Source organism: Ochotona princeps, chromosome 4 (assembly GCF_030435755.1).
Source record: "Ochotona princeps isolate mOchPri1 chromosome 4, mOchPri1.hap1, whole genome shotgun sequence".
NCBI classification, from domain to species: domain Eukaryota; kingdom Metazoa; phylum Chordata; class Mammalia; order Lagomorpha; family Ochotonidae; genus Ochotona; species Ochotona princeps.
Window position 1 is genome coordinate 81,204,665 of NC_080835.1, and position 15,641 is coordinate 81,220,305.

The following is a 15,641-nucleotide window of genomic DNA, read 5'->3' on the forward strand; positions in this document are numbered from 1 at the left end:
GCCACACCCGTACCATGTATCCCGAGCTGAATGGAGGGACTAGGGTTGAAAAGAAGATGACACGCACTGGGTCATTTGTGTAAAGAGAATGCCAAATGCCATTTATTGAAACTCCAGGCTGCCTTTTATACTCTGCCTAGTTCCTCCCAGTTATCCAATCTTCAAGCGGCCACCTAAAATCCCCTGAGGACATAACTTGACAAACGGGAAGCAGGAGCTTGCGGTTAGGCTGGGGGGGCTAAATGTGTCATGCCAAGATTGCACGCCCTGTTACACCTCTTGAGAAACAAGCTAAGCTGTGGAGTTAACCTTTGGGAGACCCGGCCCTGCATACAGCAATGTATCTTTTCTTCTCTGTATGCTAGTCTCCATTATACAGTTCATCTTATGAGAATAAATGTATATACATGTCTACCTGTATCTTGCATTTTGTATGGAGATTGCCTTATGTTAGAACATATGGTATTCTTTTGGGATTCGCTTATTTCAATGAGCATAATAATCTCTAGGTGAGACCATTTTGTTGCAAATAGTACAATTTCATTCTTTTTAGTGCGTGAATAGTATTCCATGGAGTAGGTGTATCACAATTTGTTTATCCATTTCTCTTTCAAGGGGCATCTGGGTTGTTTCCATGTCTTTGCTATTGTAGATTGTGCTGTTATATAGAGAGAGTTGCACGTCACTTTTTTCATATGCAGATTTCCCTTGCTTTGGCTGTATTCCCAGAAGTGGGATTGTTGGGTCATACAGTAGATACATTTCCAGCCGTCTTAGCGTTCTCCGTACTGACTTCCATAGTGGCTGCACTAGCTTACATTCCTACCAACAGTGAAATAAGTTACCTTTCTCCTCCCATCAACACCAGCAGCTGCTGTTAGTAGAGTTAGGTGCAATCTCAAAGTAGATTTTATTTGTATTTCCCTAATAGCTAGGGAGCCTCAGCATTTTTTCACAGACTGTTAGTCATTTGAATTTGTTCTTTTGAAAAATGCCTGTTAATTTCCTTCACCCACTTCTCTGCAGGGTTGTTTGTTTTGCTATCATTGAGTTTGTGAAGCTCTTGGTAAATCCTGGATAATGGTCCCCTATCTTAAAGCCAGTTTCACTGCCTGAATCCCCTGAAGTAGGAGAACAGTAAAACAGGCTTTTTCATTATGGTTTTCTTTTTACGAAGGAAGAAGCTAAGACCCACAGAGGTTATGTTCATTTTACCTCCCTGATGATTTAATTAGGGATGATCACTGAGATTTGAACCTTTGCCTCTGACTCCACACCCATTATTCTTTTCCTCATAGTAGAAACAGTGAGTGCTGTTTATTTTTATCTCACTATTGAGGAAACTGAGACTCTGAGAATAAAGGTTATATAACCTTGATTACAGGTGCTAGACCAGGATTTGAATCCTGTCTTGTCCCATAGTGTCTGATTTCAATTGTTATCATTTCTTTTTTTTTCTTATTTATTTGTTTATTTATTTAAATGATCTTACTTAGTTGATTAGGGTACAAAGGGTCAAGGGCTACAGGAAAGTAGGTAATACCATTGTTTCCACACTGATATCATATTTTTCCCCCTGTATCTGGGGTCAGGGGAGAAACAAAGGGAAAAGCCCCACCAGCCTCCCACCCATCCCAAGTTGCCAGTGTGAGGCACACTCTGAGGGTCCTGCTCAAGCAGTTTTGATAATTCAACAGGTCTGAATTGCTGCCAATCTTGCCGTTCCAGTCATGATGAAACCTATTCAGAATCCGCTGGCTAACATAGTCTCTTCATGGTTGGGGTTCTGAGATCAGCAGTTCAGTTGGAGGGATCTCCAAAGAAACTTCATCTGAGATGATTACAAACCTGATTCTTGTGTGTGCTTGCCAGTACAAGGTCCAGCACAGTCCGTCGCCCCAATCAGCTTGTGCACATGCTGGTGGTTGCAACTGCTGGGTCAGTTGCGCTTCCAGCCCCGTCATCCACTTGAACCAGTGGGTGTTGCAGTCCAGCTTGATCTTACCCACTTCACACTCAGCCCTCACGTAAACCAGTGGGAGCTGCAACCTAGTTGGGGTGACTCCCTATAACCCCCAACAGGCCTGCTCCCTACCCTGGTTCCCATGCATGCCAGCATGTGCCGTAGGCTTGTTCAGTCTGTCCCACATCCCCTTTAGCTCTGGTACTTGTCAGTGGGCACTGAAGCCTAGTTCAATCCAACCAACCTACTATCCAGTCCACACACATACTGGGAGGTGCCTCTCTGTCTAGCCACCCCTGCCCCTGTCCTGATTTTCGTGCTCTCCGGTGGTAGTGGTTACCCATGAGGGAGGTGCCCACTGTCTTCCTACTAGGCTACTTCAACTTCTGAATTGTGCACTCTCCAGGTGGTTCTGGCATTTAGCTTAACAGAATTAGCCCCCAGTGCCAGCATATGACGTCTGATGATGTGGCAAAGCTTTTGTATTTTGATAGCATAAAAATGAAACTGTTTTATTTATACCTTTTATTGACAGATTGAGTTATGTTTGCCTGTACTTTCAGAATTGAATATTTAATGTTTTGTCAAAGATTTAAAAACTTATGTAGCCCCTTATCAAGCTCGTACTCCCGCCACAGCCCCTGGGTCTCGTATATGCTGCTGGGTGCTGTGGCACAGTCTGGCATGGCCACCTCACCTCAGCATTTGCTGGCAAGTACTGTAAACCTGGTCTGAACCTAGTCCCAGTTCTTGTTGGTGGATGCTACAGCCTATTCCCTGCTCAGTCTGCCCACATCCCTGGCTCATACAAAATGGTAGGTGTGATAGCCTTGCTCAGCATGACCCATATACCAGCCTGGCTCTTGTACATGCCAGTGTACTAAGTTTGGCCAGCCCTGCCCGGCATCGTCTCCCTCTTCAACCAGCTCATACACTTGGTGACAAGTGGAGTTGCCTTGCGCGGCCTGACCAACACTCAGACCTGAATTATATGCTTACCAGTGGGAGCTATAGCCCACCAGGGGAGTTTTCCAAGTTTCCCCACCAGGCCGTCCCAGACCCAGATCTCACAAGTGCCACACGGCTTAGTCTGCCCCCTCTGTCTCGGTCTTTTGTATAAGCTAGTGGATCTTGTAGGCCAGCCCTCCCTACACTGTATTCTTAGGTGTGCCTGTGGGTTCTGTGGCCCAACCCACACTGTATTCTTGGGTGTGCCTGTGAGTTCTGCAGCCTGGCCCGGCCCAGCCTGTTCCGAATCCCAGCACCCATGAGTGTCATAGGGTCCATGGTCATGCATAGCTCAGCCTGTCACTACTCCAGCCTTTAAGCAAACCAGCAGAAATTATAGTTCCATAGGAGTGGGCCCACATATTCCTGTCAGAATCTGCCCCAGACCTGGTTTCTCACGTGCTGATTAGTGTCATGGTCGAGGCTAACATTACCCGCCCCCTACTATGGCACTCACTGGTGAGTACTGTGATCTAGCCCTGCCAGGTAGGCCCTCAGCTCTAGTTTTAGTGTGCACCAGTGGGTGGTGATTGGCAGTGATCAATGCTAACTAGCCCATTTCAGGTCTCCCACATGGGCTGGTGCATTGGTCTGACCCATAAAGGTTTTGCAGCTTCCCTCATCCAAAGTGCTGGGTCTCAGCCCCCTCACTTACCTGCAAGTACAGTGGCCTTTCAATGGAATTCCCTCAGAATTCATTCCTCACCTGCAACATACTCCCTCAGTGGTCCTCTGCCCTACACATTCCCTTTCCCCTTCCCCTGATCTATCCATAGTTGCTGCACCTGGGAGCACGTGGGTTACCCAGCCCGGTCTTCCAACCCCCAGTCTTCTGATGGAGTGGTATGCTGGCCTGGAGCTCTGTCCACCTACTAGGGTCCCAAGCTCCTGGCACTGGTGCTGGCCTGGGACCTTACTCCCCCACACACAAGATCCAGGCCTGTTCAAAGTTCCCCAACCCTGTTCACCAGCACACCAGCCCAGCATCTAATCTAGGTCTAGCCTCTTCACTCTCCCCAGCTGCCCTGAATCAAGGACATGGGGAATTCCCCAGGCTTGTTCCACCTGCCTGGATGTGAGCCCCTAAGTTCCTGCTCCCTACCCCCACTGATTTCTTCCCCCAGGCCACCTGCAAGCTCGCACCCCCAGGCCCTCATGGGCCTGCCGTCCTCAGCATGGGCACTGAATGCCAATTTAATATTTCTTAAGCCTCTTCCATTTCTTTTCAAGTATATATGTGCACATATAGTTAAATGCATATGAATATCCTTTTTATATGTGTGCATATGTGTTGTTGATATTCATAGAACTAAGTAGCAAAATTGCATGCAAAAATGACAAAACTAGAAAGATGAACACTCCCCCTCCAGTGTTTCCTACAGAACTAGAGTGATACATAAGGCATTTTAGATCTCACCTGCTTGGAGGTTGTAGTATAAGGCTTAACCAAAGAGCATTTTACATACTCACATTTTGAATGAAACCTTTATTTAAAATATGTATTTGAAAGGCCGACAGAGAGAGAGAGTGGGTCAAAGAGAGGGAGTGAAAGCTGGGAGCCAGGAACTCAGTGCAGGTCTCTCATATGGCTGTGGGATCCCAGTCACTTGAGCCACGCTGCTGCTTCCTGTGATCTACATAAGTAGGAACCTGGAGTCAAGAGGAGAGCTGAAAGTGATCCCAGGCACTCTGATATGAGAAGCAGGAATGTTAACCATTGTGTAATCCCTAGGCCCAATGCCTGCCCATAGCATCCTTGCCCTTTATGCTTGATGAAGTTGGGTGTTTAGTGGGAAACAAAATGGAGTAATTTTAAAAAGGAAGTAACTGACTTTTCTTTTTTGTTGTTTGAAGATTGTATTTTCTGATTGTGAAGGTAATCATGTTGAAAAGCATAAAGCAAATAATCGCTTGCCCTCCTGCTGTTTGGGCCATCACAATATAGTATGCATAGTGAAGAGATCCCTTATTTGTAGCTCCCTCCAAAATACTAGCTATCCATGTTCATAGCATGACTTCTATTTTTAAAAAAGATTGATTGTTTAATTGATTGATTGACTTATATTGGAAAGAAGTAGCAACTGAGTGAAAGATCTTCCATCTTCTAATTCATTCCCCAAATAGCCTCCATGGCCAGAGCTGAGCCAATCTGAAACCAGGAGTAGGAGCTTCTTTTGGGTCTCTCCACATTAGTGCAGGGTCCCAAGGCTTTGGGCCATTCCCCACTGCTCTCCGAGGCCACAGGCAGGGAGCTGAATGGGAAGTGGAGCAGCCAGGACACAGACCAGCGCCCATATGGAATCCTGGTGCATGCAAGGTGAAGACTTTAGCCACTAATTTTTATGCTGAGCCCATAACTTGTATTTTTTAAAATGTGTGATGTTACATAAAGACTTCGATGCTGAATGTTGACCAATTAGCTGCAAATTTGGAACTCCCATTTCCATTGTTCTTATATTTTTCCTAGTCATCTTATTTCCATTCACTAATGTAGGTTCTGTTTGATATTTGGTAAGATAGTAACTGATGCTCTGAATAATTACAAATTCTGACTGAGAATGTCATGGTCTCAGACCGTTTCATAGTGAAAATGGAATCTGTCTGATGCTGCAAGGTGTGGAATAAATGCATTGCTTAATTTCTAGTGACGTGTGAATAAAGTCCTATGAAATTCTGTTGGTCTGTTGTAGATTGGCTGTGATCGTAGCCAGCACCTGGTGGACATCTGTAGAGAAAGGCAGTTTCAGGCCTTGGTGTGTGATGCACTGGCAATGCCCATCCGCAGCGAGTCCTGTGATGCCTGCATCTCCATTGCTGTGGTCCACCATTTTGCAACAGCAGTAAGTATTGTCTTTCTTTTCCTAAGAGCTTCAAACCAAAGAAGCAAGGGAAAGTTCAAGGATTGTGGAGCCTGTGTGAGCTGTACATTTCTTTCCTATCTTCCTGTGTTGTAACAACTTGCCCTCTTCATGAAAGAGCACAGACAGCGAAGTTTGGGTGAGGATGGTGTTTACCTAAACAGAGGCCGGAGGAGAGTCTGCCTTTCTTGTTGCTGTATGCTTCAGACTCTTCTCTTCCCCAGATCTCATTCCCTTTCTGCAGACTCAGTTGCAAAATTTTGGTCAGGAGAGAGTTGGACGATGACCACTCTAGGCCTGTAAGGAGTTCTTAGACTGTGAGTCTCTTCTCCCTGTGCCTCTTCATTTCTCAGTCCAGCTGTGTAATCTACTCTGACAGGAATCTCACTTTCTTCCTACTGTTCTTCTTTCTTCCCTGTTCTTTTTCCAAACTGCTGACTTATTTGACTAATAGTAGTGAACTGACTCTTACTATGTTTTTGCACTTGATCTTGGCCAAAAGGCCAAGAAGCAATGTTTTTTAGCTATAGAGCAAAAAAAAAAAAAGTGAGTTTTATATATTTTACATTTTTATTGAAGAAAAAGAAAACTTTGTTTCCCCCTGGTTTTCAATAGTTTCTCCCCCAAGCTAAGCAATAACTTTGTTTTTTACCTTGTGAGTCACCTATAGTTTGGGTAGACTCACTGACCTTAACCTAGTTCAAAATAAATCACAAAACTCTACACACTTGTCTCTCAGTTACCCAGGAGATTTTTGCGATAGTCACCTAGGAGATTCTGCTAGGCTGCAGTAAATGGTGTAAAGTAGCTCTTTCCAGCAAAAGGCACCAACCGTCAGTATGCTCAGAAGCATGTTTGCTTCAGAAAAGCTTAAGACAGAGGAAGCTTGCGGTCTGTACCTGTACCAGTGGTCTCTGCAGCCATAACTCAGTGGCGGTCGATTCTTTATTTTCAAGTTGTCAAAGACAGCATTATACATCACTATATCTATACTGTTTTTTGCCATTCCAAATGTGGGTTGGGTCCCTTCCTCTGCGTAAATCCTGGAGTCATTTTGCTAAAAGCGTGTTATTACCTACCATTTTCTCCATATATTTTGACATTATTTTTAAGAACAGTACATTGACCACGTGCAGGAATGAAATTGTATTCTTGGGCTCGGCAGCGTGGCCTAGTGGCTAAGGTCCTCGCCTTGATCCCATATGGCCACTGGTTCTAATCCCGGCAGCTCCACTTCCTCTCTGTCTCTCCTCCTCTCAGTATATCTGACTTTGTAATAAAAATAAAATAAATCTTAAAAAAAAAAAAGAAATTGTATTCTTGCCTTATACCATACACAAAAAGTAATTCAAAAAGGATCAGAGGCCTATTTACAAGAGCTTAAATATAAAACTGTAAGAAGAAAAGCTTCATAGTATTGGATTTAGCAGTGATTTTTTTTTTAGATATGATATCAAAAGCACAGGCAACAGAAGAAAAAGTAGATAAATCATATTTTATCAAAATTGACTTTTTTGTGCCCCAATCCTTTCAATAATATGAAAAGGCAACCTATGGGATGAGAGAATGTAGTTAAAGGAATTCAAAATATGTACAGAACTCACAAGATGTAATAGTACCGACAACAGAAAAAGAAAATAAAAAACAGTTAAATGGACAGAAGATTAAAACAGACACTTTTGCAAAAAGATATTTAAATGGCTTATGGTTACATGAAAGTATACTCAAAATCACTAACTAATGATTAGATAAATATGAATAAAAACCCTAATAAGCTAATATGTCATGTACAGTTGAATGGAAAATATCAGAAACATAAGTGTTGCTTACAGCAACAGCAAGAGCGTTGTTAATGTCACTGAATTGTGCACTTAATGATTAAAACAAGGTGGGCATTTGGTGTAGTGGCTAGGTTCCTGGACAGGACACCTGTACCCCACATTCCAGTGTCTAGGTTCTGTGCCTGACCCATGTTCCTGATTCCGATTTCCTTTGGGTATAGACTCTGGAATGTGACATTCACTTTCTGCCATCCATTTGGGAGAGACTTGTGGTGAGGTCCTGGTGCTCTCTTTGATGCCTGGCTGGCACTGGGCCTGGCCACTGTGGGCCCCTGGGGAGTGGTCCAGTGAATGAGAGTGCACTCGTTCTTGGTCTCTCCATCTCTTTTTTTTTTTTTTTTTAAGATTTATTCATTTTTTTATTACAGCCAGATATACACAGAGGAGGAGAGACAGAGAGGAAGATCTTCCATCCAATGATTCACTCCCCAAGTGAGCCGCAACGGGCTGGTGCTGATCCGAAGCTGGGAACCAGGAACCTCTTCCGGGTCTCCCACGCGGGTGCAGTGTCCCAATACATTGGGCCGTCCTCGACTGCTTTCCCAGGCCACAAGCAGGGAGCTGGATGGGCAGTGGAGCTGCTGGGATTAGAACCGGCGCCCATGTGGGATCCCGGGGCTTTCAAGGCGAGGACTTTAGCCGCTAGGCCACATCGCCGGGCCCGGTCTCTCCATCTCTTAAAACAAATCAGTAAACAGTTTAAAACAGATTAAAATGGCAAATCTTATATGTCTTTTACCACAATGAAAAATTAATCAGAAATCAGTTGCATGCTGATATTAAGCACGTAATTGAGAATACATAGTGACTCGTTCCCTGCTTCCAGAACTCACAGACTCCTGGCAGAGGCCTAACTAATTGTTTTGGTGGTTATATTGATGTGCTGCTAGTTGAATACCACAGTAGCAGTTTGAACTATGAGCCTCATTGAAAGGTCTTACACATGAGAGTATCTTGACCAGACACATGCCTTTTGGGATCATTTGATGGCACTGTGGAGGACAATTTAGCATAGAAGCAGAGATTGAATAAGGGGAAGTGGTTTTCTGTTGCCTGATAGATTTTTAATGTATGTATTTTATTCATTTGAGAGGCATTGAAAGGTGGTGGAGAGTTCCCTGTCTTCTGGTTCATTTCCCCAACTGCCTACAGTGGTCAGAGCTGGGCCAGGATGAAGTTCAGAGCCAGAAACGAATTCAGATCTTGACCCTGAGTGCAGGGGCCCAACTACCTGGGTCATCACCAGCTGCCTCCTGGGGTGCACATGAGAGCCAGGAATTAAGTGCAGGCTCTCTGATATGGGACATGGGTGTTCCACGCTGTGTCATAACTGCTAGACTCCAGTACAGTTTTTTTTAAAGGTTTATGTATTTTTATTGCAAAGTCAGACATACACAGATGAGGAGAGACAAAGAGGAAGATCTTCCATTCAATGATTCACTCCCCAAGTGAGCCGCAACGGCTGATGCTATGCCTATCCGAAGCCAGGAGCCAGGAACATCCTCCAGGTCTCCCCCATGGGTGCAGGATCCCAAGGCTTTGGGCTGTCCTCGACTGCTTTCCCAGGCCACAAGCAGGGAGCTGGATGGGAAGTGGAGCTGCCATGATTAGAACCAATGCCCAAATGGGCTCCCGGCGCTTTCAAGGCAAGGACTTTAGCCACTAGGCCACTGCGCCTGGTCCTAGATTCCAGTACAGTTTTTTTTGTTTAAAGATTTATTCATTTTATTACAGCCAGATATACACAGAGGAGGAGAGACAGAGAGGAAGATCTTCCGTCCGATCATTCCCTCCCCAAGTGAGCTGCAACGGGCCGGTGCGCGCCGATCCGAAGCCGGGAACCAGGAACCTCTTCCAGGTCTCCCACACGGGTGCAGGGTCCCAATGCATTGGGCCATCCTCGACTGCTTTCCCAGGCCACAAGCAGGGAGCTGGATGGGCAGTGGAGCTGCCGGGATTAGAACCGGCGCCCATATGGGATCCCGGGACTTTCAAGGCGAGGACTTTAGCCGCTAGGCCACGCCGCTGGGCCCTCCAGTACAGTTTTAACAGGGCTATTTTGAATTTCTGGAGACAAGATAAGATAACTGAAGTATGAATAAAAGTATTCCATTGCCTTGTGCATCCTTGCTTCCTGACCACACTGTTCTTTCTACACACTGATCTCAAGATTCCTCTTTTTGAAATCCATTTATATTCTGATGCTAATACTTTCTTCCCTAACACAGCTGCCTCTGAAATTGTGTTACCTTTGTGAGCTGTATAAATAAGCTTAGTGGTTTCTAAATAGTTATGTTTTGCATTTTACAAATTGAAAATGGTAAGGGTTGTCAGAATCAATGAGATAATGCATGCACAACATGCTTGTAAAGTGTCTTACACATAGAGGGTTCAGTCTCAGTGGCGTGCAGGAGTTCAAGCACTGGAGCCATCTGCTGCTGCCTTTCCCAGGCCATTAGCAGGGAGCTGGATTGGAAGTTGAGCAGCGGGGACTTGAACCAGCATTCATGGAATGCCATTGTTTCAGTTAACATCTTTAAGTGCAACACCAGAATACTAACCCAATTAGTTACTTTTTTTTTTAAGATTTATTTATTTTTACATGAAAGTCAGAATTAGAGAGAGATGGAGGTTCACTCCCCAGAGCTGGAACAATCTGAAGCTGAGAAGCAGAAGTGTATTCTGGGTCTCCCATATGAGTAGAGGGGCTCCAGGACTTGGCCCATCCTCCACTGCCTTCCCAGGCTGTTAGCAGGAAGCTCGATCAGAAGTGGAGCAGCCGGGACATGAGCTGGTGCCCATAAGGGATGTTAGTGCCACTGGTGGATGATCAGCATACTATGCCAGCATGCTGGTCTCCATTAATTACTATTTTAATAATGGCCTTCAACACTTTATATATAAAACAGTTACTCCTTAGAAGAGATTTTAAATACTTTATATTTTTTGTTAAAATTTCCATTATTTCCAAATTCTTAGACCCAATTTCAAACATTCTTGCAAAATTTCTTCCAGTTAATTCAGTTTTATATAAATTATTACTATTGAAGGAATAATTATAGAAGGAATAATTATTATAATTATATAATAATATATATAACAATATATATAATATTATAATTATATAATTATTCCTATTGCTTCCCCCTGGGGATGGCACCATAGCTTAACAAGCTAATCCTTCACCATCTGGTGCCAGGATCCCACTTGGGTGACGGTTTGTGTCCAGCAGCTGCTGCACTTCCCGTCCAGCTCCCTGTTGTGGTCTGGGAAAGCAGTCAACAACAGCCCAAAGCCTTGGGACCCTGCACCCATGTGAGAGACCTGGAAGAGGCTGCTGGCTTCTGGCTTCGGATTAACTCAGCTCTGGCTTGTTATGAGCATTTAGGGAGTGAACCAGCAAGTGGAAAACCTTTTCTCTCTCTCTACCTCTCCTGTTTATAAGTTTGCCTTTCAAATAATAAATAAATATATCTTTTTTTTAAAGAAGATGCTTTCTTCTTTGTTAGCACATATTTGAGGTTATTTGCTGGGTATTTTGGCCATGCTAAGTGACCCACTTAGGTGTACATTGCAGTATCTGTTGTTTTGTTGGGGGGCATTATCTGAGGTTAAGAATGTGTATGTTTAAATCTTAGCTGAATGATTGCCAGCCTGATAGCATTAATGTGATTTAGTATATTTTTATTATATTTATTTTGATTTTTTGTTAGCTTGCTATTAATTTTGTTATTTTTTTATCCAATCTTTTTTTTAGAGATTTATTTTTATTTTTAGTTTCATTGGACAGTCAGAGAAGAGGAGAGACAGAGAGGAAGATCTTATGTCCATCGATTCACTTCCCAAATGGCTACAACTGCCGGTGCTGAGCCAGTCCGAAGCCAGCAGCCTGGAGCCAGGAGCTTCTTCCCTGTGTTCCATGCAGGTGCAGGACCCTAAGGCTTTGGGTCATCCTCGACTGCTTTTCCAGACCACAGGCAGGAAGCTGGATGGGAAGCGGGGCACCAGCATGCGCACTGGTGCCCACGTAGGATCCTGACGCGTGCAAGATGAGGACTTTAGCCACTAAGCCACCATGCTGGGCCCTTGTTCTTTGTTTTTTGTTTTTTTAATTGGCTACTCTTGACCTTTACATTTATCCTTGACATGGCAATTTATCTGAAATTGGGTATGTTTACTATTTCCTGACAATGTTAGATTAGCAGATAGTCTCAAGGGAAAGATGTGGAGCTCACCTTGGTTCAAGCCCTTCCTCTCAGGGACTGTCACCTTCACCTTCTGCCTTTAGTGTCACTCACCAGTGCCCTGAAGCAGCTGTTCCATGTAGTCCATTCAGTCCCCCTGGTTGTTTTCAGGGAGTTAATACAAACACTTCGTCCAGGCACTAAGCAGACATCTTTGTAAGATAGTTTACAAAGCTCTTATACAACAAGAATTACATGTACGAAATGATTAACCTGAAAGTGCTTCGTAGTAGTCCTCATAGTTCAGTATAAAATGATTAGTTTTATGTATCCCAGCTGGTTAGTTAAGGAGAAAGCCACAGAGAAGATGAGCAGACATAAAAACCGTCTTTTCTCTACTTCCTCAAAACTTTTTTTCTTGGTCACAAAGCAAAATTCTCCTTTCCACCCTGGCCTCACCTCATCAAAGACATTTGTTAGACTTTCTTTTGTTCATTCTTGTTTAAAACAGCCCTACAGTCAGTTGTATATACCCATTTCCTCTGTTGGGATTGATTAATAGCAGGATACTAACTTATGGTTTTATATTTGTTTCTTTATTCTTCATTAGGAACGTAGAGTGTCAGCTCTTCAAGAACTTGTTCGACTCCTGAGACCTGGTGGGAAAGCCCTTATCTATGTGTGGGCAATGGAACAAGAATACAATAAGCAGAAATCTAAATATCTCCGAGAAAACAGAGTTAGCCAAGGATGGAAAGAGGAGGAAAACAGTGACACATCTATCCAGGGGTCGCTTGTGGAGCAGCTGCCTGCAGTGGGCAATCAAGATGTGGCATCTGTGGTCCCCTCCATCAGGGATGTGCAGGAAGGAGAGTGTCATTCAAGGGAAGTGGCTAATGCCAAGCTACCTGTTCATACCAACAGGACTTCTTTTCATTCCCAAGATGTTCTGGTTCCCTGGCACCTGAAGGGACGTTTTGGTAAAGACAACGCTGGGCAGCCATTGGATTCTGTGGTGCCCTGTGACACCCATACTGTGTTTCACCGTTATTACCATGTGTTCTGTGAGGGGGAACTGGAAGCCACCTGTCGGACTTTGCAAAATGTCAGCATTCTGCAAAGCTACTATGATCAGGGAAACTGGTGTGTGATTCTTCAAAAGCTCTGATTCGTTTAAACGAGCAAATAATAAAGAAACATACAGATTTTAAAACAAAACAAAACAGGATACTAACTTATATTTTTGATGCAGGAGAAAACTTGTAGAAAATTACCAAAGGAGTGTACCTGCAAAAAATTTGCAAGTAGTTAGGGAACATTCAGTCTGCTGCTCCTGGCTAACCTTTTAAGTGCAGGGCTTTTCTCACCTTACAACTAGGAATGATTTTTAAAAAGTACCTGGAGTTAGGAGCAGTGCTGCATCAAAGTAGGATAAGCCTCCACCTCCAATGTTGGCATCCCATCTGGTTGCGATGTCAAGTCCCAGCTGCTACATTTCCAGTCAATTTCCCTGCCAGTGTAGCCAGGGAAAACAGTGGAAGGTGGCCCAAGTCATTGTGACACTGCACCCAAGTGAGAGACCCAGCAGAGATCCAGGCTCCTAGCAATGGACCAGTCCATCTCCAGCTGTCGCAGCCGTTTTGGGAGTTAACCAGTGAATGGGAGATTTCTGTCTCTCATTTTCTCTCTGTAAATCTAGCTTTCAAATAAAAAAAAGTAATAAATCGTGGAAAAGTAGAAGTTACTGGTGAAATGTTTTGTACTGTTGGATAGGAATGCAGCATAACCTTTTGTTATAAAATGTTACCAATTGAACGAAATCTTGTTGCGTCTTCCTGAAGTAATTATATAGCATTTTAATCAAATACATCCAGTCGATAGGAATTTTTTGGGATTTTGGCTGTTTGTTGCATCAAATGATAGACGATCGCCAGTTTAGCACCACACCGTACCTGACACGGAGCAGATGCTCAGTAATGTTTTATTCAGTCAGAGTTTTGTTTGGCCTAGTGGTTAAGATGCCATTTAAGATGTCAGGTATCAGAGGACCTGGGTTTGACACCTGGCTGAAACTACTACTTACTTCTTTTTTAATTTTATTGTTAATTTTTATTTGAAAGGCAGATGTGAGAGGGGGGGAGACACAGAGAGGAAGATCTTCCGTCCGATGATTCACTCCCCAAGTAACTGCAACGACCAGTGCTGCGCCGATCCGAAGCCGGAAGCCAGGAACTTCTCCAGGTCTCCCACACGGGCGCAGGGTCCCAAGGCTTTAGGCCGTCCTTGACTTTCCTTTCCCAGGCCACAAACAGGGAGCTGGATGGGAAGTGGAGCTGCTGGGATTAGAACTGGCGCCCATATTGGATCCCGGGTGCATTCAAGGTGAGGACTTTAGCTGCTAGGCCACGGCGCCGGGCCCTGGCTCAAACTTCTAACTCCCACTTTGTAATATTCTCGACATGGTAGAGGCAGTGGCGATGGCTCAAGTAACTGGGTTCTTGCTGCTCAGGTAGGAAACCTGGAAAGAGTTCCTGCCAGCTTTGACCTGACCTAGACATCTCCATTATGGGCATTTGGGAAATGAACCAATAGATAGCATATCTGTTTGTCTCCCTGTCCTGCCTGTCTCAAAACAACTCCTATGTTTTTAAAATAATCAGGTAATACCTGTAGGTTGGTAGGAACTTCACTTGTTACTAGTATTTTAGGTACTGGGAATGGAGCAGTGAGCAAGAAAAGCAGTCCTTAAACCTCATGGAGCTGTTTGAAGAAGGGCAGACAGCTAGGCAAACAAGCAGTGACTGCTTGCCAAATGGTGATAAATGCCTTGAACCATGTACAGCAGTAGCTGAGGTTTCAGAAGGGAGCAAGAGATGCCTTTGAAATGGCTGAAATAACTATTAATGCTGACTAATTTATTACCAAGAGTTAATTGTCATACCTGATCAGTTGATGCAGATGTTAGATCTAGACTTTTTAAACAGTTCATTAAAACATCAGAAGTTAAAATTGTGAGAGTTAAACATTACCTTTATAGCAATAAGCAAGTCGTATCTGTCTAGAAACTGATATATCTTATTGCTAGTGATTTTTAATCTTTAAACAATAAGCTTTTAGTAACCTGTGGTGATCAAAAAAGCCTGTTGTAGGGGAGGTGGTGATTTTGTTATGGAATTTTAGATTCAAATATACTGTTACTTCCAGCTGAACTAAAACAATCATGATATGGGAAAAAAGTGTATAGGGCTAAATTAATTTTATTGTGATACAATATTTTTAAACTTTGTGTCAAAATTTGAAGTTCACATCTTTGTAAATAAGGAGATTGGTCTAAGAAGATGCAAAATACCAAAACTGACTTAAGAAGAAAGAAAAAATTAGGTTAAAAATTATAGGGATTCAAAACTTAACTCCAGAGTTAGATTTCCTAAAAGTTGAATTTTAGATCTGACTTTTTTAATTAAATGATTTTAGGAAAATTCTGCAACATTTCTGTTCTTCAGTTTTCTTACTCAAAAACTTAGAAGAGTTATAACAAAAATTTGCCCAAATACTGCTTGTATAGATCTTAAACTAGTATGAGAATAAAGTATTCATTTGAGAAATATTCATTATTATTATTATTCCCAAAGAATATCACCTGGGCCAATTTTAGGATTTGAGTTATATCTAATATGCGAATTTTGTCATAAAAATCACTGGTCTGATGCTACTGTTGTAGTGGGTTAATCCATTATTTTTGATGTTGGTGCTAACCAGTCAGAGTGCTGGCTCAATTTCTAACTTC

At 43.3% G+C, this 15,641-nt stretch overlaps 1 protein-coding gene across 1 annotated transcript in view; it reads left to right on the forward strand.

Annotated features, from left to right (window-relative positions):
• ALKBH8 (alkB homolog 8, tRNA methyltransferase) overlaps positions 1–13,588 on the forward strand; it is a 66,310-nt gene extending 52,722 nt beyond the window's left edge. The window contains exons 11-12 of the mRNA XM_058663961.1: positions 5,662–5,811; positions 12,465–13,588. Of these exons, the coding sequence (XP_058519944.1) occupies positions 5,662–5,811; positions 12,465–13,022 (708 nt within the window). The 3' untranslated portion in view covers positions 13,023–13,588. The remainder of the gene's footprint in view (positions 1–5,661; positions 5,812–12,464) is intronic.
• Positions 13,589–15,641: the final 2,053 nt, after the last annotated feature.